We start from the raw sequence: 26,156 nt of genomic DNA on the forward strand, positions 1-26,156 counted from the left end.
GCCAATTCTCCTGCCTCAGCCTCCCGAGTAGCTGGGACTACAGGCGACCGCCACCTCGCCCAGCTCATTTTTTGTATTTTTTTTAGTAGAGATGGGGTTTCACCATGTTAGCCAGGATGGTCTCGATCTCCTGACCTTGTGATCCGCCCGTCTCAGCCTCCCAAAGTGCTGGGATTACAGGCTTGAGCCACCGCGCCCGGCAATGCACTCTCTTTTTAATAGATTTACTTTCTCTTTAAAGCAGACAGAATTAATTTCTTTCTTTTTTTTTTTTTTTTTTTTTTGAGACGGAGTCTCACTCTGTCGCCCAGGCTGGAGTGCAGTGGCCGGATCTCGGATCACTGCAAGCTCTGCCTCCCGGGTTTATGCCACTCTCCTGCCTCAGTCTCCCGAGTAGCTGGGACCACAGGTGCCCGCCACCTCGCCTGGCTAGTTTTTTGTATTTTTTTAGTAGAGACGGGGTTTCACCTTGTTAGCCAGGATGGTCTCGATCTCCTGACCTCGTGATCCGCCCGTCTTGACCTCCCAAAGTGCTGAGATTACAGGCTTGAGCCACCGCGCCCGGCCTAGAATTAATTTCTAATATTTGAAAGACTCCTGGTTTTTATACGAGGATGTAGGAGAGCAGAATAGAGAGCGAATGGCATTCCTCCCCAAAAAGACAGGTTCAGGTCCTAATCTCTGGTACCTGGTACCTGTGCAGGTGACCCTATCTAGATATAGGGTCTTTGCAGATGCAATCAAGTTAAGATGAAGTCATACTGGATTAGGGGGGGCTCTAAATCCAATGACTCCTTATAAGAGGAGAGAGATGTGGCCAGGCCTGGTAGCTCATGCCTATAATCCCAGCCTGTAATCCCAGCACTTCAGGAGACCAAGCGAGGCAGATTGCCTGAAGTCAGGAATTCGAGACCAGCCTGGCTAACATGGTGAAACTACATCTCCATTAAAAATACAAAAATTACCCTGGCATGGTGGTGTGCACCTGTCGTCCCAGGTACTTGGGAGGCAGAGGCAGGAGAATTGCTTGAATCCACAAGGTGGAGGTTGCAGTGAGTGGAAATTGTGCCATCGCACTCCAGCCTGGGAGACAGAGACTCCATCTCACCAAAAAAAAAAAAAAAAAAAAAAAAAAAAAAAAAGGAGAGTTACGCAAGGAGGAAGGTCATGTGTTGATGGAGCCAGAGATCACAGTGACACAGCTACAAGCCAAGGAGTAGCCAGGATTGCTGATAAGAAGCAGGAAAAGAGTCTTCCCTCCTACCTTTGGAGGGAGCTTGGCCCTGCCAGTTTCGGACGTCTAGCATCCAGAACCATGAGAGAATATATTTATGTTGTCTGTAGCCACCTAGTTTGCAGTCATTTGTTAACGCAGCCATAGGAAAGAAATGCATGATTCATTCAGGGAACACTGAGTCTGTGAAAACATTGAGTTCTGGGGCCGGTTGAGTGGCTGTGTTCTCTGTCATTGTGAATCAACACAGTTCCCAGTTTGCGGACCCTACACCTAAGAAGTCAGTGAGCCGCCCAACCATTCTGATCCGAAAGAGCACATAAGCTCTTAGCTGCTGCTTGAAATAGCCTTAGTTCGACCATTGTGATCACCACGCTGGTCTTTCTGCCCACTGTGGAAGCACACACACCTTTTTCCCTGGAAATGAAATTCTATTATTTTCTCTACACCAAGGAACCTGGTGTCCATCCCCACTGAAATCAGCAGCATTTCCTATTAACATACCTGACCAGTGAAGGACAGCCACAGAGTTCTCAGAACATGTGAATAGTCCTCTTAACAATATCCCAAATGTAATCAAATGCAAGCCACCATCAGTTATAAGATGCACTATTATTTTATGAACCACTTAGAAAAAAAGCCAGGCATGGTGGCTCGCACCTGTAATCCCAGCAATTTGGGAGGCTAAGGTAGGAGGATCACTTGAGCACAGGAGTTCACGACCAGCCTGGGCAACATAGGGAGATCCTGTCTCTACAAAATTTCTCTGGTGTCATAGTACACACCTGTGCTCCCAGCTACTTGGGAAGCTGAGGCAGAAGGATCACTTGAGCCCCGGAGTTTGACGCTTCAGTGAGCCCAGATCATGCCACTGCACTACAACCTAGGTGACAGAGCAAGACCCTGTCTCGATAAAAAAGAAAAAGCGCCGCAGTCAAAGCGTTATTTATAATACATTCTCATTTCAGAGACACGGAAAGCTGTGAATCTGAGAAGTCATGAATTCTGTTGCTCAAAGCCTTGTAAAGGGAGTGTCATGTGAGTTCTCATGACACACCAGAGCATGAGTGAGCAGGACAGACACGATAAACATTCTGTCTTTCCAAGACTTTGCCTTTTTTTTTTTTTTTCCTGAGACAGAGTGTCACTCTGTCCCCTAGGCTGGAGTGCAGTGGTGCAATCTCCCGGGTTCAAGCAATTCTACTGCCTAAGCCTCCTGAGTAGCCAGGATTACAGGTGTGCACCAACACGCCCGGCTAATTTTTGTATTTTTAGTAGAGACAGGGTTTCACCATGTTGGCCCGGCTGGTCTTGAACTCCTGACCTCGTGATTCATCCAACTTGGCCTCCCAAATTGCTGGGATTACAGGCGTGAACCACTGTGCCCAGCCAAGACTTTGCATTTCTTCCTGTGCATTGTTCCAGGGTATTTCTGACAACTCAGCTTTATTTAATGTGGATTTCCATTAAGTCCAGGTTTCAGCCATCCAACTAAGAAAGCAATGAGAACTACCTGTAGCTGCTGGAGTCAGTATATTGGATCCAAAATCTATGGTATGCGTACCCATAATTCAGCCTGATGTGAAATTACGATCATTCTCCTTTTGACACAGCACCCTTATGTTAAATATCCATAAGTATTTGCAAGTTTTTTTGTAGGTATTTTTAGTGTGTGAGCCTTCTTCTAGGTCAGTCTGTGTTTTTCCTCCTGGGACATGCTGGAATCTGACTGTTGTTACAGGTTTGAAGGAAATACAGAGCGGTGGGGATCATGATGAGATGTGGCTTTCGGTGCCAATGAGCTCAAGTGAGGTTATTGAGAATCTCACAGGAGAGCAGTGGTAGCGCTTCCTGGCAAGTGAATTCCATTGAAGATGGAGATTTATGGGTAGTCTGATTCATTTACACCCTCTCATGTCACCATTTAATTCTCTAAGTTGGCCAGGCGCGGTGGCTCACGCCTGTAATCCCTGCACTTTGGGAGGCCTAGGCGGAGTATCTGAGGTCAGGAGTTTGAAACCAGCCTCGCTAACATGGTGAAACCCCATTTCTACTAAAAATACGAGAACTTAGTTGGGCATGGTGGCATGAGCTTGTAATTTCAGCTACTTGGGAGGCTGAGGCAGGAGAATTGCTTGAACCTGGGAGGCAGAGGTTGCAGTGAGCTGAGATTGCGCCATTGCACTCCAGCCTGGGCAACAAGAGCGAAACTCCATCTCAAAAAAACCAAATTCTCTAGGTTCTATTTTCACATAAGAGACCTGGTGAGGTTATGAATTAAGTTAACACCGTAATTCGGCAACTCATGGAATCAAGCTTTTGGCCATCTCAGCCCTTCAGCTGCAAACAAAGAGACTCCTTGAATGTGTTCTTGGAAAGTCTCTGGTTTTCAGTCTGTGCTTTCAAAGGAGGATTTAGGAATTCGAATTTGTTGTTCTCTTTAAACCAGTAGTTTTCATTGGCAGTGATTTTGTCTCCCTCAGGAGACATTTGGGAATATCTGGAGACATTTTTTCGTGGTTACAACTGGAAAGGGGCGTGCACGTGTATTACTTGCATCTAATAGATAGAGGCCAGGAATGTTGCTAAGCATTCTGTGTATAATGCATAGGACAACTTCCCGTAACAAGAACTATCCAGTTCAAAATGCCAGTAGTTTCAGAGTTGAGAAATCCTGTTTTAAGCTGTTCACCATTGTAAGAACCAACCATCCAGGGCTGGGTGCTATGGCTCACACCTGTAATCTCAGCACTTTGGGAGGCCGAGGCTGGAGGATCACTTGACCCTAGGAGTTTGAGACCAGCCTGGCCATTATAGCGAGATCTTGTCTCTACAAATTATAAAAAAAATTAGCTGGGTATGGTGGTGCGTGCTTGTGGTCTCAGCTACTCGAAGGCTGACGTGGGAGGACTGATTGAGCCCAGGAGGTCAAGGCTGTAGTGAGTCCTGATTGTGCCACTGTACTCCAGCCTGGGCAACACAGCAAGATCCTGTCTCACAAAAAAACAAAACAAAACAAAAAAATCATCCCACATATTCCTTAATTCCCCAAACATGCTGATATAGTCCCTTTGCAATCTAGTATCTTGCCAGATGACACTATGATGCCATCAATAGTAAGAAACACTGTTATTTTATGAACTACTAAGAAGAAAAAAATGTCTGTCAAACCCTCATTGCACCGCCTTTTTTTTTTTTTTTTCTTTTTTTTGAGGCCGGGTTTCACTCTGTCACCTAGGCTGGAGTGCAGTGGCATGATCTCAGCTCACTACAACCTGTGCCTCCCGGGTTCAAGTTACTCTCCTGCCTCAGCCTCCTGAGTTGCTGGGATTACAGGCACCTGCCACCACACCTGGCTAGTTTTTGTATTTTTAGTAGAGACAAAGTTTCACCATGTTGGCCAGGCTGGTGTCAGACTCCTGACCTTAGGTGATCCACCTGCCTTGGCCTCCCAAAGTGCTGGGATTATAGGCGTGAGCCACCGTGCCCAGCCTGTATTGCTTTTTAAAACAGATTTGGTGAGTGTGCCTTTCATACTCTGGCAGCAGCCACTGGGCCACACCAAAGCCACTTCCTGGGCACTTCACTTTAGATTAGAGGTGATAATGTCACTGCTTATCCTTGAGATGTCATGGGACACTTGCAAGTATTCGTTAATACTTGCAGAATTTTGACTGCCCTTTGTCCCCAATAAGGCCTGACAACCAATTCCTGAAGTCTTCCTGCCGGCAGCTACTCCTGATAAACATTTCTGCTTTTCAGTAGCAAAATGTGTGTGTAAAAGATTTTGGATACTGTCCAGTGTATGGAGTAGCTGGGATTGCCCGAGGCCACAACATTCAGAGCTACTTTGAACATCACCCAAGCCAGGCTGTAGAACTGATCCAGGGAGGCCAGCGCTGCTTACCCATGCCAAGCACCAGGTGGCGCTGCGTCCCGGGATGAGTGCTTGGCCTGCTTGGCCTCACCTCCATGCATGATGTCACCACTCTTGTCTGCAGAGCCCCTCACGGCTGGAATGAGACTGCTCATTCATGGTGGCACTGCCACCTGCTTATGCTCATCCCAGGGGAGGCTGGCAAGGCAAACAGCTGGCATTTTCATAGAAGCATTGCCATAGGAGGCAGATTCTGCTGCCATCAAGTCTCATGGGGTGCAGAACCCCTAAATATAGAGAAATGGTATGGGTGTTGGCTGGCACGGAGAACGGGATGCAGCCAGCAGCCCCCTTCCCACCACTCCCTCTGCTCCAGACAGAAAACTAGGAATCACCTTAGATTCTCTTCTTCCCTCACTTAGGACATCAGCAAGCAGTTGATCTCCAAAACAGTCTTTACGCTGTCTGCCTTTTGTCTCCAGTGTCAATAGCTTCCTGTGGCCAATGCTGTTCATTCCATCTGGATTACTGCAATTGCCTCCTAACTTCTCTTCCCTCTTCCACACGCTCTTCTTTCCAGTCTGCATTCCCCAAAGCAGCAGTAACAGGTTTCTCTGTAAGTCATCCTATAAAACTTCCTTGCTTTAATGCCTTCAGTGGCTGCTTTTTTGCACCAAGAATAAATCTGGAATCTGCATTTTGGCCTCTGAGGAGGATGATCTTATGTCTCATTCTACTTAGGATATGATTTTTTTTATTTTTATTTTTTTGAGACAGAGTCTCACTCTGTCGCCCAGGCTGGAGTGCAGTGACACCATCTCAGCTCACTGCAAGCTCCGCCTCCCGGGTTCAAGCGGTTCTCCTGCCTCAGGCTCCCGAGTAGCCAGGACTACAGGCGCCCGCCACCATGCCCGGCTGATTTATTTTGTATTTTTAGTAGAGACAGGGTTTCTCTTTATTGGCCAGACTGGTCTGTAACTCCTCACCTCAAGTGATCTGCCCGCCTCAGGCTCCCAAAGTGCTGGGATTACAGGCATGAGCCACCGCACCTGGCCGAATGTGATTTTAAGAGAGCCTTTTATTCTCAAAAATATCTGGTTTGGACATTCAGTTGCTGTCACTGTCATAAGACCCTGTATTTCCTCAGCCGTGCGCCTGACCCCTCCTCACCCAACTCCATTCCTGCTTGTCTTCTTTCAGCTCCTTTCCCTACTTGGGGGCTTTGCAGATTCTGTTCCTTCTGCCAGGGACACTTTTTCTCCCATTCTTCACAAAGCATTCTCCTCGTTACCCTTCAGGGCTTAGCTTAACCGTCACTGCAGAGATGCCTTTCCTTCCCTCACTGGACATGGTCCCTCCCTGCTCGTCTCTGCATCGTTTCCTTCCTCACTTCCTCCGTGTGGTAAGCATATTTGATGGCGCTCTGTCCATGTGTTTAGTCTCTGCCTCCCCACCAGAGTGTAAGCGCCTCGAGGGTACGACTCTCTGTGTCGTGTTCACCATTGTGTCTCCACTGCCTGACACAAAACCCATTTCCTCAAGAAATGGCAGGTGAAGCCGCCATGCTGCATGCAGTCTGGGCACTCGGCCTTTCTTGGCACAGCTCACCTAGTACTGAAATAGTAATTTGTGTAATTTCAGTTTATCATCAGTTTCTCCTAGATTTAACTTCCATGAGAACAGGGCCCATGTCTTTTTTTGCTTAAGCTCAGAACAAGGCCAGGGCAGTTCAGGAAGCATTAGTCTGTGGAATTTTCTGTGGGCCATGTGCCTGGTTGCTGGGGAGGAGGAGACAGGTGTTCCTGGCGGCTGGTTCAGGGGTAGCATATTGAGAAACTTAAGGAGGATGTGCGTGGGGCCGGACGGGGAGGCCAAGCTGTGCATGACAGCCTCCACGTGTGGTGGGCCTTGCTGGCCTGGCCTCCCCTTCAGCAGCATTTCGCTTTTCTGACCCTGCTGCACTCCAAGCTGCCCTCTTAGAGGTTTCTTGAACCTCAGAAAATTCGGGATTTACCAAAGACCCAGGCCTTCAGCAAGGCAGACGGCAGGGCTGCGAGCAAGACCTCTGAATCCTGGGGAAGAGCTGGAGAAGTGTGGTGAGGAAGCCTCTCAGCCCTAACTCCATTCTGTGTTGTCTTTGCAAACAGCAGCCCCGCCTACTAAGAACCCATCTAACACAGCAACACTGAAAACCACTGTCAGGCAAAACCTGGCTCCAACATCCAGTGTCACCACCGTGGCTACAGCTAGAGTCCAGCAGAGCACAGTCTCCGCTTCCAAGGCCATGGAAACCTCAGCCCTGACCAAGGCGAGCACCCTTGATGTGTCCAGTCACTCACCAGGGACTACAGCCCAGGTTCCGCAAACCTCAGCCCCAGTCACCACTACCGTGGCTACAGGATGCTGCTCAGACAACGCTACTACCGCCATCAAGGGCCCCAGGAGCACGCAAGGTGCAGACGCCACTACAGTTGCAATCTCCACGACCACAGTGAAACCTGACACCACAAGCAGCCAGAATGGAGCAGAAAATACAACTAACTCTGGGGGTCAACGCAGCCACAGTGTGACCACAGACCTCACATCCACTAAGGCAGGACATCCGACGACCCTTCCCCCTACAAATCCAGTTAGCCCCTCACAACCCACTTCGACGCATCCTGTGGCCACCCCAACAAGCTCGGGACATGACCATCTCACGACAGCTTCAAGCAGTTCAAGCACTGTGGCTAGCCCTGGCCACACCTTCACAAGCCCAGGGATGATCACCACCCCACGTAAGTAATTGCCTGGCTTTCTTCAAGCACCAAGAAACTTTTCAGGGCCAGGCATGATGGCTTATGCCTGTAATCGCAGCACTTTGGGAGGCTGAGGCAGGTGGATCACCTGAGGTCAGAAGTTCAAGACCAGCCTGGCCAACGTGGCGAAGCCCTGTCTCTACTAAAAATACAAACATTGCTGGGTGTGATGGTGGGCGCCTGTAAAGCTACTCAGGAGGCTGAGGCAGGAGAATTGCTTGAACCCGAGAGGTGAATAATTTCTATTCCACAGCTGTTTATTTATTTTTGAGATGGAGTCTCTCGCTCTGTCACCCAGGCTGGAGTGCAGTGGCACGAACTCTGCTCACTGCAACCTCCACCTCCAGGTTCTCCTGCCTCAGCCTCCTGAGTAGCTGGGACTACAGGTGTGCACCACCACACCTGGCTAATTTTTTTTTTTTTTAAGTAGAGACAGGGTTTCACCATGTTGGCCAGGCTGGTCTTGAACTCCTGACCTTGGGTGATCTGCCCACCTTGGCCTCCCAAAATTGCTGGGATTACAGGTGTGAGCCACTGCGCCTGGCCAATACTTATTTGTTTATTTATTTATAAGAGCTGGTCTTAACCTAGTAAATCAATTTCAAAATCTACCTGTGGATCATGAGCCTTAGGATCATGACCCATCTCAGATCTGTGGACCCAGAATTTCTGAGTGCTCCCTGGTGATGTTGCTGTGTATCAGCAGCATATGGTCTGAAGTCAGCAGGCCACCACTCTACAGGAGGGTGCCACACAGTAGGAGTGTGGGCTCAGGCTGAGATAATCCTGGATTCAAATCCCCGCCCTGCCACTTGTTGGCGTGGGAACTCGGGCAAATCACTGAGCTCCTCAGAGCCTCAGTTTCCTGGTTTATGAAGTAGGGACGGTGACGATTCCTTCCCCAGAGGGTTGTTATGAGGATTCAGTAGGAAAGTACCTTTGAAACACTTAGTCCCTTGCACACAGTAAGTGGTTGGTGAATGTTCACTGCAGCTGCTGTGACTTCCTTTGCCGGGTTATTCCACTGGCTTGTCATAGGAATCAGTCCGCTTCTTCCATCTCTGTGGGAAGTAAGACCAAAGAACCTGGGAAAACTATTAGAGCGAGAAAATACTGTCCTCTTCTCACGAGGGTGCACTCATCTTTGCCCATTACCCTCGTTTTCCCAATGACAGCGCCATCAGTTATCTCGCAAAGAACTCAACAGACCTCCAGCCAGATGCCAGCCAGCTCTATGGCCCCTTCCACCAAGGGGACAGTGGAGCCCACAAGCCCGACAACGGCATTGAGAACATCTCCCCTGCCAGAGACCATGAGCCCCAGCCCCACCGCAGCATCAACTACCCACCGATACCCCGAAACACCTTCTCCCACCTTGGCTCATGGGAATAACTGGGTAACTCCGGCGGGTGTGGGGCAAGTATGAGAACCCAGACTCGGGTAGAAGGGACTTTAAGACAAGTGTTTCTGTTCTTTCCTCCAACCCAGGGCCCCTGGCTGGGGCTTTGAGCAGCACTTACCGTTCGCTCCTCCCTCTCCCTGGTTAGCCTGGTCCTGGCTTGGGCTGCCCTCAAGCCACGCAGCCAGGACATACCTGGCTCTGGAATGGGTCCAGCCATGCCTCTGGCTTGCCATGAACTCCTTTCTATCTGGGTCACCCCTTAGTTGGGGGGGAAGTGTCAAAGATTCCCTGACTATGAACCCAAACCTTAATCTCAGTGGCTTCTTGCAGACCAAGTGTGAGGCTCCTGAGATGCCAAGTGAGAAGCACCTCATCCTGAACCTCACAGGAAACACCCTCTGTGTGAGTAGCTCGCTGATCTGAGCCCCCAGCTGCAGGCTCGCAGCAGGGCTGAGGGAGGGAGAGGGAATGCATGTTCTTTCTAAGTGCATTTTTAAGCGTATTTCTAAGGCGCATTCGCTTTCTGGCCCTCATTTCTTCCTAGTAGGAAGTGGTCCTTTCCCATCTTACAGAGCGACAGACCGAGGTTTAGACTCCTCTAAGTCAGGACACACCCACAGGACTGAACCCCCTCGCCCCCCGGTTTCCTTGGCTTTCACTGTGTGACTATTCCCAGTATGCTGAGTTGAGGGACCCTGATCCTAGTTCCTGTTTGCCCTTAGTTCTGGGAGTGACTTGGGTGAGTTGATCTCTTTGGATTTTAGATGTCTCAGTTGAAAATGAGAGGTGAGGCTAGGTGTGGTGGCTTACACCTGTAATCCCAACACTTTGAGAAGCTGAGGCAGGAAGTTTGCTTGAGGCCAGAAGTTCAAGACCAGCCGGGGCAACATAGGGAGACTCCGTTTCTACAGGGAGAAAAAAAAAAAAAAAAAAAAAAAAGAGAAAATGAGAGGTGTAGTCTGCCTGAGTCTCTCGGCTTTAATCGTCTGTGGCTTCACATTTCCGGGTCTGTGGACTATCTGAGACCCTTGATGGACGAACAGTCCTGGGAGATGCTCCCTCTAACCTGAGGAGCTGATGGGATGGGTGGGAGAGAAAAGGGCCCAGGAATGCAGGAGCCACTGCCAGCAGTTCTGCAGTCTGGGTGGTGTGTGTGTGTGTGAGGACACCTGTGTGAGGGAGGTATAGCAGTGTGTGAGCAGCCTTCAGGCTGCCGGTCTCCCTGGGGCCAAAGGCTTTGGTCTGGGGATGCGCCGTGCACACTCGGTAAATAGCTGCTGAGCGCTGTGGGTGCTGGAGATGGCTGGCTCACTGCTGCCCTCTCCCGGTCAGTGCCGGTTTTTTGCAGCCACCCCCTAGGAACTAGAACTAGAACAGACCCGAACACTGTGTCTACAATAGGACGGAGAATTTGGGCTTACAACACTTTAATGCTGCCTGAATTTTCTGCAGTTGTTTTCTTTTGGGTGTCCATTATGCCAGCATTTTCCAAGTGAACTTTACAAAAGCCTACATCTTGACCAGAGTTTTTTTTTTTTTTTTTTTTTTTTTGAGACGGAGTCTCGCTCTGTCGCCCGGGCTGGAGTGCAGTGGCCGGATCTCAGCTCACTGCAAGCTCCGCCTCCCGGGTTCACGCCATTCTCCTGCCTCAGCCTCCCGAGTAGCTGGGACTACAGGCGCCCGCCACCTCGCCCGGCTAGTTTTTTGTATTTTTTAGTAGAGACGGGGTTTCACCGTGTTAGCCAGGATGGTCTCGATCTCCTGACCTTGTGATCCGCCCGTCTCGGCCTCCCAAAGTGCTGGGATTACAGGCTTGAGCCACCGCGCCCGGCCCTTGACCAGAGTTTTAAAAGGCAGCAGTGTTCTCCTAGGGTTGGGCTTATTGGACAAGGCAGGCATTGCGTGAGATGGGCTCTGGGGATAGTCAGGTGCCCGCCCAGCCATTCCTCAGTCCCTCTTTTTGGATGTAGCTTGGCAGGCTGTATGATTGTTTGTGAGAAATGTTTTTTTTTCTTTTCCTCGCTAGAAAAGGAAGATGGAAAACCCTGGATCCCTTCCTGATGTCAGGGTGGGGAATTAGTAAGCTTAAGGAAATTCTGTTTTTTTTTTTTTTGTATTTTTTTTTGAGACGGAGTCTCGCTCTGTCTCCCAGGCTGGAGTGCTGTGGCCGGATCTCAGCTCACTGCAAGCTCTGCCTCCCGGGTTAACGGCATTCTCCTGCCTCAGCCTCCCGGGTAGCTGGGACTACAGGCACCGCCACCTCACCTGGCTAGTTTTTTGTAGTTTTTAGTAGAGACGAGGTTTCACCGTGTTAGCCAGGATGGTCTCGATCTCCTGACCTCGTGATCCGCCCGTCTCGGCCTCCCAAAGTGCTGGGATTACAGCCTTGAGCCACCGTGCCCGGCCGAGGAAATTCTGGTAGAAACCTTAGGGGTGGTTTGTATGGGTTCTGTGCTAAGCCATCCCTAGAGTCCTTTTCTTTGTCTTAGACATTTATTCCAGAATCAGGTCAGAGAAACCCCAGGGAGGGGTGCCCCTAGATGGCACGGCAGAACTGGGTAAAAAAAGCTGCCCATACCTCTCTCCTCATCCTCAGCCCTAAAGCCACGTCAGCCATAATCTTTCTTCTTAGAGCTAAATAAGACTCCTCCAAGATATCCTAGGGGTAGCTTCAAGATTCCACCCGTTCCCTTACTCAGTGGAGGCCCCTTCCCCTGTCAGCCTGTCCATGTCTTCAGAGCCAGAGGCGCTGCCTAGGGCAAGGGCACGTGGATTTCAGCTTTGGGGGTAGAGACCCTTCTGCTGAGAGCTGCAGCCTCCTCACCTGATTTCTCTGAACTGGGCATGAAAGGCTGGTGAATGGGAGTTCAGGGGGAATTGGAGTCTCCCCGTAGGTTGTGGAGTGGGGTCGCTGTGCAGTGCCCCCACTCTAGCCCTTTCTAGGAATGGAGATGAAAAAGACCCCCAATCCATGAATAGCTTGGAGGGAAAAAAGGGGCAGTAGGGTGAAAGGAATGAAAGGCGCAAGCATAGACCAGATAAACACAGTGCGGGGAACAAGCTGATGGGAACGAGGCAGAGGAGGCAGCGACTGGCCCAGGAGAATAGCGCGCAACCCTTGGCTCCTGGCTGGCCGGCATGGAGCACCAGCTGGGGCTGGAGGGGGAGGCAGGTTCTAGAAGAGCAACAGTGTTCTCCCGACGTAGCTGGAGGGCAGCCCTACAGGCCTAGGCTGCTGTCACACTCCCCGTGGAGTCACCTGTGCTCTCCCCACCATAGGCAGAGGGCCCTCCAGATGAGAAGCTGGTCACGCTGATATGCCAAGCAGTCAAAGCCACCTTCAACCCGGCCCAAGATGAGTGCAGCATACGGCTGGCACGCGTTCAAGGAAGTCAGGCAGTGGCCGTCAAAGAAATCACTATTCACAGTGAGTGGAGGGCAAGGGGACTGGGCGGAGGGCAAGGGGGCCTAGGCTGAGGCCTGCATGGGTGGGAATGGGGACGTGCAGGAGCCACATTGGAGGGTGGGTCACAGTGGTGCCCCTTCTGTTTCCTAAGAACTGCCAAGCCATACCCCCTCCCAGTCACCCAAGAGACACACTCAGGAGACTGAGATACCTGCATCCCTCTCTTGGGGTGCAGTCCCTGTCCCCCACTGCCTCTCTCTGGGCTGGGCCATTGGACAGCGTCTCCCTCCTCTCCCACAGCTAAGCTCCCTGCCAAGGATGTGTACGAGCGGCTGAAGGACAAATGGGATGAACTAAAGGAGGTAAGCGGTCCCCCAAGTGTGGGGACAGAGTAGAAGCCCCTTGTGGGAGGTCTGGTTGCTACCCTCTCTGTGGGGAGGAACCCCATCACGTGCCTGCATGTAGACGAGGGTGGTGGAACAGACCCCAGCAAACTGCAAGCAGAGGGGCTCTACAGTGAAGCCGGGGGGCTGATGGAGAGAGGGTGCACCCAGACTGTTTTCTGCCACTTCCTGTGCAGGCAGGGGTCAGTCACATGCAGCTGGGGGACCAGGGGCCACCGGAGGAGGCCGAGGACCGCTTCAGCATGCCCCTCATCATCACCATCGTCTGCATGGCGTCCTTCCTGCTCCTCGTGGCAGCCCTCTATGGCTGCTGCCACCAGCGCCTCTCCCAGAGGAAGGACCAGGTAAGCAGCTGTTTGTGGCCACACAGAGGAAGCAGCCCAGGTCACCAGAGGAACCCTCCCCTCGTGATTCCCAAGTTGCAGAAAAGGAAAAGGGAGCAGGCCCTGGACCCTTTCTAATGGGCAGAGGCCATCCCTGATGGGCAGCCGCCTCAGTCCACAGAGCATTACAGAGGCAGCGTGGCAGAGGACACGGCGTGGGCTTTGGAGTCAGGAAGTCTTACTTTTTATTTTATTATTATTATTTTTTTTCAGACAGTGTCTTGCTCTGTCACCCAGGCTGGAGTGCAGTGGTGAGATCTCGGCTCACTGCAACCTCCACCTCTTGGGTTCAAGTGATTCTTCTGCCTCAGCCTCCCCAGTAGCTGGGATTACAGGCATGCACCACCATGCCCGCCTAATTTTTGTATTTTTAGTAGAGATGGGGTTTCGCCATGTTGGTCAGGCTGGTCTCAAACTCCTGACCTCAAGCAATCTGCTCGCCCCAGCCTTCCAAAGTGCTGGGATTACAGGTGTGAGCCACCACGCCCAGACTGGAGTCAGGGAGATTTGGTTTAAGTCCTGGCCCTGACCTTGAGAAAGTCAGTCAGATGAGCTCTTTGGGCGTCAGGTTCCTCATCTGCATAGCAGGGATAACCTCCTTGCAGAGCTGGTCTGAGGATTAATTGATAGAAGCAGGTCTAGGTGTTCCTGTCTAACCAAAATTTTTTCCGCCTCCCTTACTAGAATTCCCGCCTCCCTTACTAGAATTCCCGCCATGACGGTGCCACCCAGACCCGTGGTTCTCACTCCTGCCTGCACACTGTGGGGAACTGTAGAAAAAATTCCCTTGCCTGACTGCCTCCCACACCAATTCAAACAGAATCTCTGACTCCATCAGTGTAGTTGTTAAAAAGCTCCCCAGGTGATTCTAGCATGCACTCAAGGTTGTGTTTGAGAGGGACAGAAAGCCCCTCTGCCAGATGGCTGCTAGTCTGCGGCAGGGATGGTTCTAGAGACACTGTATCCATCTTAGAGAGGGCTCAGTCACCCAGCCCAAGAGAGGTCATTTTTTAGTGATCTTTCCCCATTCATTACAATAGGTGAAGTAGGTGTCTGGAGAGGAGGTTTTGGGGGAAGGGATGAAGGGGAGGAAAGAGCTTAGAGGACTCTGGAGAACAAAGTCCATCTCCACTGACTTCACCGGTCTGCCACCAGGGTGAGGGTGAGGGGCAAGTCTTTGTTCCAAACTAGTTCCGGGAAGGCTGAGAGCCAGAATGACCACCAGGAGCAGCCAGCCCCACAGGGAAGCAATGAGGGCCTGCTTCAGCTACAGTGGGGCTCCAGAGTGGGAGGGGTACATGCGCTATATTAAGCTCCGAGCCCTCTGAAACCCCCTTCTCACTGGTCACCTTCCCCACTCTAGCAACGGCTAACAGAGGAGCTGCAGACGGTGGAGAATGGTTACCATGACAACCCGACACTGGAAGTGATGGAGACCTCTTCTGAGATGCAGGAGAAGAAGGTGGTCAGCCTCAACGGGGAGCTAGGGGACAGCTGGATCGTCCCTCTAGACAACCTGACCAAGGACGACCTGGATGAGGAGGAAGACACACACCTCTAGTCCGGTCTGCCAGTGGCCTCCAGCAGCACTGCAGAGCTCCAGACCGACCACCCCAAGTGCCGTTTGGACGGGGAAGGGAAAGACTGGGGAGGGAGAGTGAACTCCAAGGGGTGTCCCCTCCCAATCCCCCCAGGGCCTTAATTTTTCCCTTTTCGAGCTGAACAAATCACATTCTGTCCAGATTCCTCCTGTAAAATAACCCACTAGTGCCTGAGCTCAGTGCTGCTGGATGATGAGGGAGATCAAGAAAAAGCCACGCAAGGGACTTTAGAGATGAACTAGTGGAATGCCTTCATTCCGCAGTGAGGTTGCCGAGACCTGAAGAGGGTAAGTGACTTGCCCAAGGTCAGAGCCACTTGGTGACAGAGTCAGGATGAGAACAAAGATTCCATTTGCACCATGCCACACTGCTGTGTTCACGTGTGCCCTCCGTCCAGAGCAGTCCCGGGCAGGGGTGAAACTCCAGCAGGCGGCTGGGCTGGAAAGGAGGGCAGGGCTACATCCTGGCTCAGTGGGATCTGACGACCTGTAAGTCCAGCTCCCAAGTTTTCCTTCTCCTACCCCAGCTTGTGTACCCGTCTTCCCACCCTCTGTGTTCTTACCCCACCCTACACTCAGTGCTTGTTCCCACTTATTCTGTCCTGGGGCCTCTGGGATTAGCACAGGTTATTCATAACCTTGAACCAACCCGTTGTTCTGGATTCTGATTTTCTCAGATTTGCCTCGTGAGATTGGGGCTTAACTCACACAGGTCTCCCTGCGTGAACCAGGTCTGCTTAGGGGGCCCATGTGCAGGTGGAGAGAGAAAGGGATACTCTTCAGTCCAGGCGGGTGTCTCAGGGCAGCTGATGAGGGGGTCAGCAGGAACACTGGCCCCTTGCCCCAGGCACTCCTTGCAGAGGCTCCCCACGATCTTCTTTGGGCTTCCATTTCCACCAGGGACTACAATCTGCTGTAGCTACTGAAAGCAGCGTGTTCCTTTTGTTGTTCACTGCTCAGCTGATGGGAGTGACTCCCTGAGACCCAGTATGAAGGAGCAGTGGCTGCAGGAGAGGCCTTCCCAGGGCCCCCCCATCAGCGATGTGTCTTCAGAGACAATCCATTAAAGCAGCCAGGAAGGACAGGCTTTCCTCTGTATGTCATAGGAAACTCAGGGACATTTCAAGTTGCTGAGCGTTTTGTTGTAGTTGTTTTCTAACCCAGCCCTCCACTGCCAAAGGCCAAAGCTCAGACAGTTGCAGACTCCCAGTTAGCTCATCACACTCATTCTGATTCTCCTGTGCCACAGGGAAAGAGGGGCCTGGAAAGCACAGTGCATGCTGGGTGCATGAAGGGCAGCCTGGGGGACAGACTTGTGGGAACATCTCACTGTCCTGGCCTGGAGCTAGGCCTTGCTGTTCCTCTTCTCTGTGAGCCTAGTGGGGCTGCTGCAGTTCTCTTGCAGTTTCTGGTGGCATCTCAGGGAACCACAAAGCTATGTCTATTCCCCAATACAGGACTTTATGGGCTCAGCAGTTAGCTGCCATGTAGGAGGCTCCTAAGCAGTGGGCATGGCGAGGTTTCATCTGATTGAGAAGGGGGAATCCTGTGTGGAATGTTGAACTTCCGCCATGGTCTCCATCGTTCTGGGCATAAATTCCCTGGTATCAACTAGGAAAATGGGCAGAACTGCTTAGGGGAATGAAAATTGCCATTTTTCAGGTGAAACGCCACACCTCCAGGGTCTTAAGAGTCAGGCTCAGGCTGCAGTAGTTGTGATGAAATAGGCTATCCACTCGGGAAGGCTTACTTTTTAAAAGGGTAGAGGGAGGGGCTGGGGAAAATCTCTGTCCTGCCCTGTCTGCCTAATTCCTTCCTCACAGGCCTGTAGCCATCTGATATTGTAGGGGGAAAGGAAGGCCAAGGGTTCACATAGGGCCCCAGCGAGTTTCCCAGGAGTTGGGGTACGTGAGGCTAACAAGGTCCGAAAACATCTGCCCCAACGCTCTAGTGTTTGGAGGTGGGCAGGATGGAGAACAGTGCCCGTTTGGGGGAAACAGGAAATCTTGTTAGGCTCGAGTGGGGTGTTTGCTTCCTTCTTGCTCAGCGCTGGGTTCTCTCCACCCAGTAGGTTTCTGTTGGTCAGACTGGATTATTGCTCCTTTGCTGATCCTGGGACACACTTCACCAGCCAGGGCTTTCGACAGAGACAGCAAACAGGCCTCTGCAAATCGATCAAAGGCTGCAACCCTATGGCCTCTTGGAGACAGATGATGACTGGCAAGGACTAGAGAGCAGAGTGCCTAGCCAGGTCGGTCCTGACTCTGCTGACTCTCCATCGCTCTGTCCAAGGAGAACCTGGAGAGGCTTTGGGCTGATTCAGAGGTTCTTTACATTCATCCAAACTGTGTTAGTCTAGTCTTAGGGCAGCTTCAGAATCTGACACCTTGCCTCACTCTTGCCACCGGGACACCTATGTCAACAGGCCAAACAGCCATGCATCTATAAAGGTCATCATCTTCTGCCACCTTTACTGGGTTCTAAATGCTCTCTGATAATTCAGATTCTGGGTCTGGGAAGAGTTAAGGGGAACACCAGAAGCTTAGCGTGACTTAAACAGGTTGGAGCAAAGACAGTTTATCAACTGTTTCAGTGGTAAACTGTGGTTTCCCCAAGCTGCACAGAAGGTCAGAAACCACGAGTATGGTGACTGGGAAGCCTACTGTCATGTGAGTGGGGAGCAATGCGTATGAAGGAGGTACAGAATATTCTTTGCATCGTAGACAGAATACGGGTTTAATCTAGTCTAGATACCAGATTTTTCTCCCGCTTGATGAGGGAAGCTAGTAGAAAGTTTATTTAAACCACTTCTTGAGCTTTATCTTTTTTGACAATATACTGGAGAAACTTTCAAGAACAAATTCAAACTGATACATATACACAGATTTTTTGGATAATGTAAATACAGTGGCCATGTTAATCCACCCTGCACTGCTTTAAGTGAAAATACTTTGAAAAAATATGATGTTACCTGAGTGATGGCCAAGTTTTTTCTCTGGACAGGAATGTAAATGTCTTACTGGAAATGACAAGTTTTTGCTGGATTTTTTTTTTTTTTTAACAAAAAATGAAATATAACAAGACAAACTTATGATAAAGTATTTGTCTTGTAGATCAGGTGTTTTTTTTTAAATTTTAAAATGCAATCCTGCCCCCTCCCCAGCAAAGTCACAGCTCCATTAGAGTAAAGGTTGGAGTCAATATGCTCTGGTTGGCAGGCAACCCTCTAGTCATGGAGAAAGGTATTTCAAGATCTAGTCCAATCTTTTTCTAGAGAAAAAGATAATCCGAAGCTCACAAAGATAAAGTGACTTCCTCAAAATCATGGTTCAGGACAGAAACAAGATTAAAACCTGGATCCGCAGACTGTGCGCCTCAGAAGGAATAATCGGTAAATTAAGAATTGCTCCTTGAAGGCGCCAGAATGACACAAAGGACAGAATTCTTTTCCTAGTTCTTACCCCAGCAAGGCTAGGGAGGGCATGAACACAAAAATACGAACTGGTCTTCTATCCTTTCTCTGAATCATTTAGGTTTAAGATGTAAGTGAACAATTCTTTCTGCCAAGAAACAAGTTTTGGATGAGCTTTCATGTATGGAATTTATTCCAACAGGACTGAGGGACCAAGGAAACAAGATGGGGGAGGCAGAGAGGGCAAGAGTAAAACTGTAGCATAGCTTTTGTCACTGTCACTAGCTGATCCCTCAGGTCTGCTGCAAACAGAACATGGAGGGAGGGCGCAGATGACTCTTTAGTGTGGGTCTTTTTGTCTGTAGTGAATGTTCAACAGTTTGCCCAGGAAGTGGGGGATCATATGTGTCTTAGTGGACAGGGGTCTGAAGTACACTGGAATTTACTGAGAAACTTGTTTGTAAAAACGATAGTTAATTACTGCATTTTCTTACAAAAATATATTTTGGAAAATTGTATACTGTCAATTAAAGTGTTTTTGTGTAAACTGGCTCAAGCTCTAGTATTTTGCTGTGACTTAAACCCTTCACTTGCGTATGAGGCTCATTGCCAAAGCGCCTGAGAATGTCGGATCACACCCATAGTACAGGAGCCTCTGTGCTGAGTTACACTTGTCCAACTCTGCAGGTACAGAAATTAGGAGAAGCTGAAAGGAAAAAAAGGGGAATCCTAAAGGTGGTTATGAGTCTACGTTACTCAAACTGTCCTAGTGACCGTAAATGACCTCACTTTCCCCTAAGATGTTGTATAAATGTTTCACTCTCTTCCTTCCTTCTACTTCTGCCTCAGATACATTGGGAATCACCAATATCAGAAATCTCCAAGGGGGCTGCTGAACACTGATCAGGTATGAAAACACTGGCAAAGGGACTATATATATATATATATATATAAATAAATATAAACAAGCTCTGTTCTGGCCCTGTTTCTGCCATAAAAGCATCTGTTTACTGCCACAAGAGGCTTCTGCCTATCCCTCCTCCAGGTCTGCAGTGAAGATAGAGGTTTAGGGAAGGAATCACTGGAGATGATGCTGACTTTCTCCATCTCCTAGTGTAGGTATTATCCACAGCTGCATGCTTCCTCACTGGAAGGGGAAAACTTCATCATTCCCAACTTGCAGAAGGGAAACTGTCAGGTAGAATTGGTCTGTAATCTTAGTTGCTAGACAACAATCTTGTCTATTTGCCTAGCATCTTACCATTTACAAACCATTTTATAGGAAACCTATAGGTTTACAAACCTATCTTACAGGAATTGTCCCCACTCAGGAAATTAGATGCAGGGGTTAAGTATTCTCTTCGATATTGATCACACAACCATTTAAATGGCAGCACGGGCCTTGATTCTCTATCTTTTTGCTCTTTAGTCCTAATCACGTTAATGCCAGAGTTCCAACAGCAAAATACATTTCTAGAATGCAACTACTGTTACAATATGATTTTCCTGTCATGAGAGTTGTGAAAGGCAGTTAAACCCTGAAGAGAGGGCTAGAGTTGGGCCAGGGTTATTTCGAGGTTAACTTCCAGAGGGTGCCAAGGATACAGAAAGGAGTCCAAGTACAAGGAACTCACACAGGACGCTGGCCATGGTCAAGGTGCACTAAGAGTGACTCATAGCTTATCATGGGCCACAAGTTAGACCTAAGACCCCATTCTCTTCCTGAGTAGGTCATTGACCTGCTCCCTGCCTGCCAACCAAGACACACGCTCATTTGTCAATTTAAATGTGTTAATGCTGATTTGTCACTCAGAACCTCCCCTATAAGCTCCCTCCTAAATCATAGATTTCTTCTGTACACAAGGGAAAAAAGTAAATAAAGAATAGAACTGGCTACATAATTAACACTAGTGATAAACACTGAGATAGCTAGTGCTTTCAAAGACCTTGGCAGGGAATGGTGGCTCATGCCTTTAATCCCAGCACTTTACGAGGTCAAGGTGGGAGGATAGCTTGAGCTCAGGAATTCAAAACCAGCCTCGGCAACATAGCCAGATCCTATCTTTACATTTTTTATTTTTTAATTAGTCAGTTGTGCTGGCACGTGCCTGTAGTCCTAGCTACTCCGGATGCTAAGGCAGGATCACTTGAGCCCAGGAGTTGGAGGCTGCAGTAAGCTATGATCACACCACTACACTCCAGCCTATACGAGAGTGACACCCTGTCCTAAAAAAAAAAAAAAAAAAAAAAAAAGAAAAAGAAAAAAGAAAATCAATAGGATCCCAGCAAACAAGATCTGCTGCCAGTATTTACTTCACAGAAGAAATGAGGCAGAGAAGGTGTGGTTGTGAACAATGCTATGCAGAAGTCATTGGTCATCAGGAAATAAAAGCCAGGATTCCCGATTCCTCCTGGGCTCTCCATTCTATGACCCAAGTTTAGAGGGTAGCTGTACAATGCTACCATGTACATCGCCAAGGGTCCTAACTTCCTTTCGGGGTTTGCCAACCATTAAAACTTACGAACATAGTGCTAGGCAGGCTACTTCTACATAGTTTCTCCTTCCCTATAATAAGAATGTCTCTGGCAAGCATATGATTGACGGCTGCTGCTTTTGCTGGGTGAAAGCCCACAGGAAAAAAGGCCCCGTAAGACAATAGTGAAGCTGTAGAGTAAGGATGGTGGCATCATCCTCTGCTGCCCCAACCGCCCTATGCCCCAGAAAGCCCAAGTCTCCAGTCCCCTCTTCCTTTTCTCTTTCCAAGACATGCAAAAGGCAAAGGAAGATGTAGCATAATGTGCTGCTAAAGAAGAAACGTCATTAACCAGGATTTAGACTTACGTCAGGACTGTACAAGCCTCAGATGGTCTTTCCAGTCCTATTAATACCTTCAGAATCTGAACGGTTAGTGATCAATCACTGTTGCCTCCATTTACAGGGAAAATATTTCCCCCCAGTTTCTAGGAACCCTGCAGTCATTTATATGAGAAGTTATGGGAGCATGGGCACACACAGCCATTTCCCTATTGGGTGCTCGGTCATCTTCCTTAGATGGTAGAAGCCCCTAATGCAGCAACTTCCAAGCTCTGTAGTACAGTCTCCACATGCACTTGACCTGGGAGCAGCTGGCTCTCATCTGTGTTTAGGGCCAAGGTTTCTTTACTTACGGCTGTCTTCCCACCAGAAGGTAGTGACAAACATATCAAGGGTACTGTCCTGCATTTTGATCCTTTTGAGTTAATTCTCTGGAGGACTGACCAAGGAAAGGTCAATTCCTTACCTTATCACTGCACCTCATGCTTTCCTGTTTTGAGAACACAAAGAAACATTACTTAAGGGCCACACTCAAAGGACACCCTAGAAATGAAAGCTCTGCAGTAACGTTTGGATTATTCAATTTGTAAATTGAGAAAGCATGATCCCTGTTTGGAATAAAACCAGCTGACAATTCACTCCAGAATGCATGATCACAAAGCCAAGATGTAAAGCAGACCAGGAGGTGGAAAGGGCAGAGAGGGGATCTCGTTACTGAGAGTCCCACCACTCGGCCCCAGTGATCCAGTACCTTTATCTGGCATATTTCTCAGTTTAGGTTTTTCAAGATTTGGCCCATAAAGTGTCTTTCCCCTTTAATGGGGACAGGGATAAAGAATTTTCCCAAACTTTGCAACACTTCTAGGTTCTCTCCCTTTACTATCTTTTCTGCAATGAATTTTCCATTTCAGTTCAGTCTTTTCTTCTAGTTCCTAGCCTGTACAAGCATATCCCCTTTTCAAGAGGAACACAAGTCCAAATGGACAAGGCAAATAAAATAAGGCTGGTTCATGAAATAATTTACCAGTGGTCTTTAAAAGTGGAAGCCTCCCCGCAGAAACTTTGTTAGCATGGCCAGTACTTCTTTATCTGAGCACTGTCTCAAAGGAACACACCCAAAGGCCCTTCGAAAGCGGATCATTTTCAATTTTTGGAAGCCTGAATAAAACTTACCTTTCTGAGGGAAAAACCACAACTGTAAAGTACAAAGACATTTTAAAGGTTCACTTCAAAAGTAGTTTAAGCAAATACAAGAGACATCTTGTAGCATCCATATATAACTTTTTATTAAGAAAATGAACAAAATACATTCTTTCTCCATATGTACATTACATACAACGTAATTCTACAATTGCCATTGTTCAGCAGATCACTCATTTATTTATTCACAAAGTAGAGTTAACACATTTACCAAAGCTGGGATCTGAAAGTTATTTGTACTAAAAAAAAAATCCTAAAAAGTCCATACAGATTGGATAAAAGATAAACCAGAGAGGATCATGAGGGGAATGGGGAAGACTGCAGAACACAACAGAGTCCAACAATGATTCCTAACAATTGATGTCAGAAGAGATCTGATACCTATAAAGCACTTCTGTTTAAAAGCTCCAACCAGCTCATGCCAGCTTTCCAGAGTCCCATGATTTCCATTTAAGACGATGTGGACACTTTAAGATACGGCCCTGACCCCACACTGCCACAGAAGAGGGGGTTAGAGTAGAACCAAACAAGTTAGCAGTTTTCTCCTCCACACATTGAGTCTCATCTGAAATACCGAGGTGCAAAATGTGTGAATCTCAGCTAATGTGCAGAGAAATACAATTTTTTTGAGAGACATTTGCTTAAACGTGATAAAGAACTCTTGTTTTATGGACTCCTTGCTTCATGTTCATTTTGTCTGTTTTTCTTTTGGCTTTTAACAATAGCTCATCTTTTTTGAATGTGAATTTAATGATGACCATATTAAAAAGTCCATCATAAACAAAGACTCCTCCTCATGGTATGAATATGCTCCATATGTCCATAATGGTGCATAAAGGATTTAGAAATTCAAATGAGTCTTAGGGCTGAAATTTCCAATGACCTGAGCAAGGCAGCTCCCTATAGCTTCTGGATAACATCTTACACCCGGAGTTCAGGCTTAAAGAGACCCATCAACACAATTATTTTCAGATTGTCTGTCTAGAAAAGGGCAATGCTCAAAGGAATATAAATAAGGGTGGGGACATATGCTTCCAGCCTGGTCCTTTCTCCATGTGGTTAAAAACAAAACAATGGAATGGCTGTGTTATTTATTTATTTATTTTTTAAATCTTTTCTAGCCTTTACTAAAATGTTTGGTAATGGAAATAAGTCAGGGACAATAAAATGAAGAGGTCTCATCACTTAGTTAATACTGGTTTTTCTTCTTTATACTTAGTAATTTCCTAGTTTTTAAAATGATAAACCTATTTTGACAATCACTAACATCAATACATTTTATCATAAGTCCCATAAAAGATATTTAACATTCTCCACCCTTCGGCTAAGCTGGCTGCTACAGCACCACATTTCCAGTCCAGAAGATGTTTTCACAAACAGAAGGAGCGATTCACAGCATTAATAAGCAGGCTTAGAAAGATTTTATTGGCTATGGAGGAAGTTGATCTTTCTTCTCAATCTAATTTTCAGTCCAATTTCAGTTTTGAGAATCTATCTCTATCAGAGGGGATCTGAATTTCTGACTAGTGAGCACTTCCAATTTATAAAATAGCTGACTTTTAAAAAATTCTAACATCTTTCCCAAACTGTTTAGAAATATGCCATATTTGAAAGATGGAATACTGTTTGTTCCCAAGACCAACACAAGAAAAGGAGGTCCTCATCTTTGCTTTCCCGTACTCTTCCTCTGAGGCTAATGACTCAACTGTACATAGCTTTTGGAGTGGGAGCAAGGCAAGAAATCTCTTTAAAAAGAGCATTTAAAAAATGTATATCTATGTGTATATATGTATATGTCTACATAAACAAATCTGTTCACAGGAAAATGTTATATTATTTTCTTTTTTTTTTTTTTTGAGACGGAGTCTCGCTCTGTCGCCCGGGCTGGAGTGCCGTGGCCGGATCTCAGCTCACTGCAAGCTCCGCCTCCCGGGTTTACGCCATTCTCCTGCCTCAGCCTCCAGAGTAGCTGGGACTACAGGCGCCCGCCACCTCGCCCGGCTTGTTTTTTTTTTTTGTATTTTTAGTAGAGACGGGGTTTCACGTGTTAGCCAGGATGGTCTCGATCTCCTGACCTCGTGATCCGCCCGTCTCGGCCTCCCAGAGTGCTGGGATTACAGGCTTGAGCCACCGCGCCCGGCCCTACATTATTTTCAACTCTAAATTATGCAGAAGACTATACAAAGTAGTTAATTAATACTATACTATCTCCCTTCTTTTCAGAAGACATTTCACACAAATCCAAAAAGTAAACTGGCTTAAAGAATAAGACAATCATAACACCTCTTGCCCAGGCTAATTGTAATGCTTAGGAAAGGAAGTTCACGTTTATTTTTCTAAATGGATGATTTGTAAGTAAGGAGGAAAATTGCTTATAATTGATCAGTCACCAAAATCATTTTTTTTTTCTGGGAAAGGAAAAAAAATAATTCCAAGATCAGTACACGACTTTTTTTTTTTTTTTTTTTTTTTGAGACAGAGTCTCGCTCTGCCCCCAGGCTGGAGTGCAGTGGCCGGATCTCAGCTCACTGCAAGCTCCGCCTCCCGGGTTCACGCCATTCTCCTGCCTCAGCCTCCCGAGTAGCTGGAACTACAGGCGCCCGCCACCTCGCCCAGCTAATTTTTTTGTATTTTTAGTAGAGACGGGGTTTCACCGTGTTAGCCAGGATGGTTTCAATCTCCTGACCTCGTGATTCGCCCGTCTCGGCCTCCCAAAGTGCTGGGATTACAGGCTTGAGCCACCGCGCCCGGCCAGTACATGACTTCTTAATAAATTTATCTTCCCCTGTGGAAGACTACTCATAAGTAACCTTTTGGACTTTGATATTTTATTATTACATTTGGGAGTGAGTTGTTAATTACTTGGTATTAGCTATCTTGTAACTTGGTATTATTTGAGGCAACACACTACAGCTGTCACTTGCAAACACCTGATGGTATGGCTCTAATGGTGTAAGATCCTCTCCTTTGTTGTAACTGAATTTACAAAGCTCTGCTAGTTGCAATGGGATTGGGATTTATTCTGCATGCCTCCTCTAATTAAATTAATCACTTTACAGATGTGGAGGAGACCTAAAGAAAAAACCAAAATTATGAAATACTTCTAATGCCAAACCCAGATCTCATTATTTCTTGGCAAAGCAGAATTAACAGAGACCCTTGGGATGATATATAATTAATTTAAGGCAAGGAAACTAATATCAGTTCAATTCGGTATGTGTTACAAGTTATACATGAAATGACAATTTTCCTCCTATGTTAAAGGGCTAGAAAATAAAACCAACCAAATGACATGAGCTAAACTGTAACAAAGGGTTTCTTGAGATTTGTTAACAAAGGAGAAATAAAGCTCAAAACTGGCTTTTTGAGTGACTCCTTAATCATGCACACAGGCTTGTTCAGTATATCACACAGAGTGTTTCTTCTTCCTGCCAATTAATTTGGCATTCATTAAGTAATGAATGAAACTGAAGAATGATGATCTCCTCAGGCTGGTATTTGTGTGGCAGACAGCTCAGATATCTGAGCTAACTGCTGGGACTGCTAGCATCCCAGATGGTACAGAGCCATGTTGCAGCAAGAGCTTAAACTCAGTGAATAAGCAAGGGAGCCCCCACACTGCATG

At 47.8% G+C, this 26,156-nt stretch overlaps 1 protein-coding gene across 2 annotated transcripts in view; it reads left to right on the forward strand.

Annotated features, from left to right (window-relative positions):
* Positions 1-19,067, forward strand: part of PODXL (podocalyxin like) — a 60,807-nt gene extending 41,740 nt beyond the window's left edge. Inside the window, exons 2-8 of one of the 2 annotated variants that reach the window (XM_030933028.1) lie at positions 7,262-7,888; positions 9,085-9,305; positions 9,642-9,713; positions 12,591-12,738; positions 13,018-13,079; positions 13,298-13,465; positions 14,868-19,067. In XM_030933028.1, coding sequence (XP_030788888.1) covers positions 7,262-7,888; positions 9,085-9,305; positions 9,642-9,713; positions 12,591-12,738; positions 13,018-13,079; positions 13,298-13,465; positions 14,868-15,065 — 1,496 coding nt within the window. In that variant the 3' untranslated portion in view covers positions 15,066-19,067. Of the gene's footprint in view, positions 1-7,258; positions 7,889-9,084; positions 9,306-9,641; positions 9,714-12,590; positions 12,739-13,017; positions 13,080-13,297; positions 13,466-14,867 lie in introns of both variants that reach the window. The other variant, XM_010368312.2, reaches the window with a different exon arrangement.
* Positions 19,068-26,156: the final 7,089 nt, after the last annotated feature.

Source organism: Rhinopithecus roxellana, chromosome 6 (assembly GCF_007565055.1).
Source record: "Rhinopithecus roxellana isolate Shanxi Qingling chromosome 6, ASM756505v1, whole genome shotgun sequence".
Taxonomy (NCBI): domain Eukaryota; kingdom Metazoa; phylum Chordata; class Mammalia; order Primates; family Cercopithecidae; genus Rhinopithecus; species Rhinopithecus roxellana.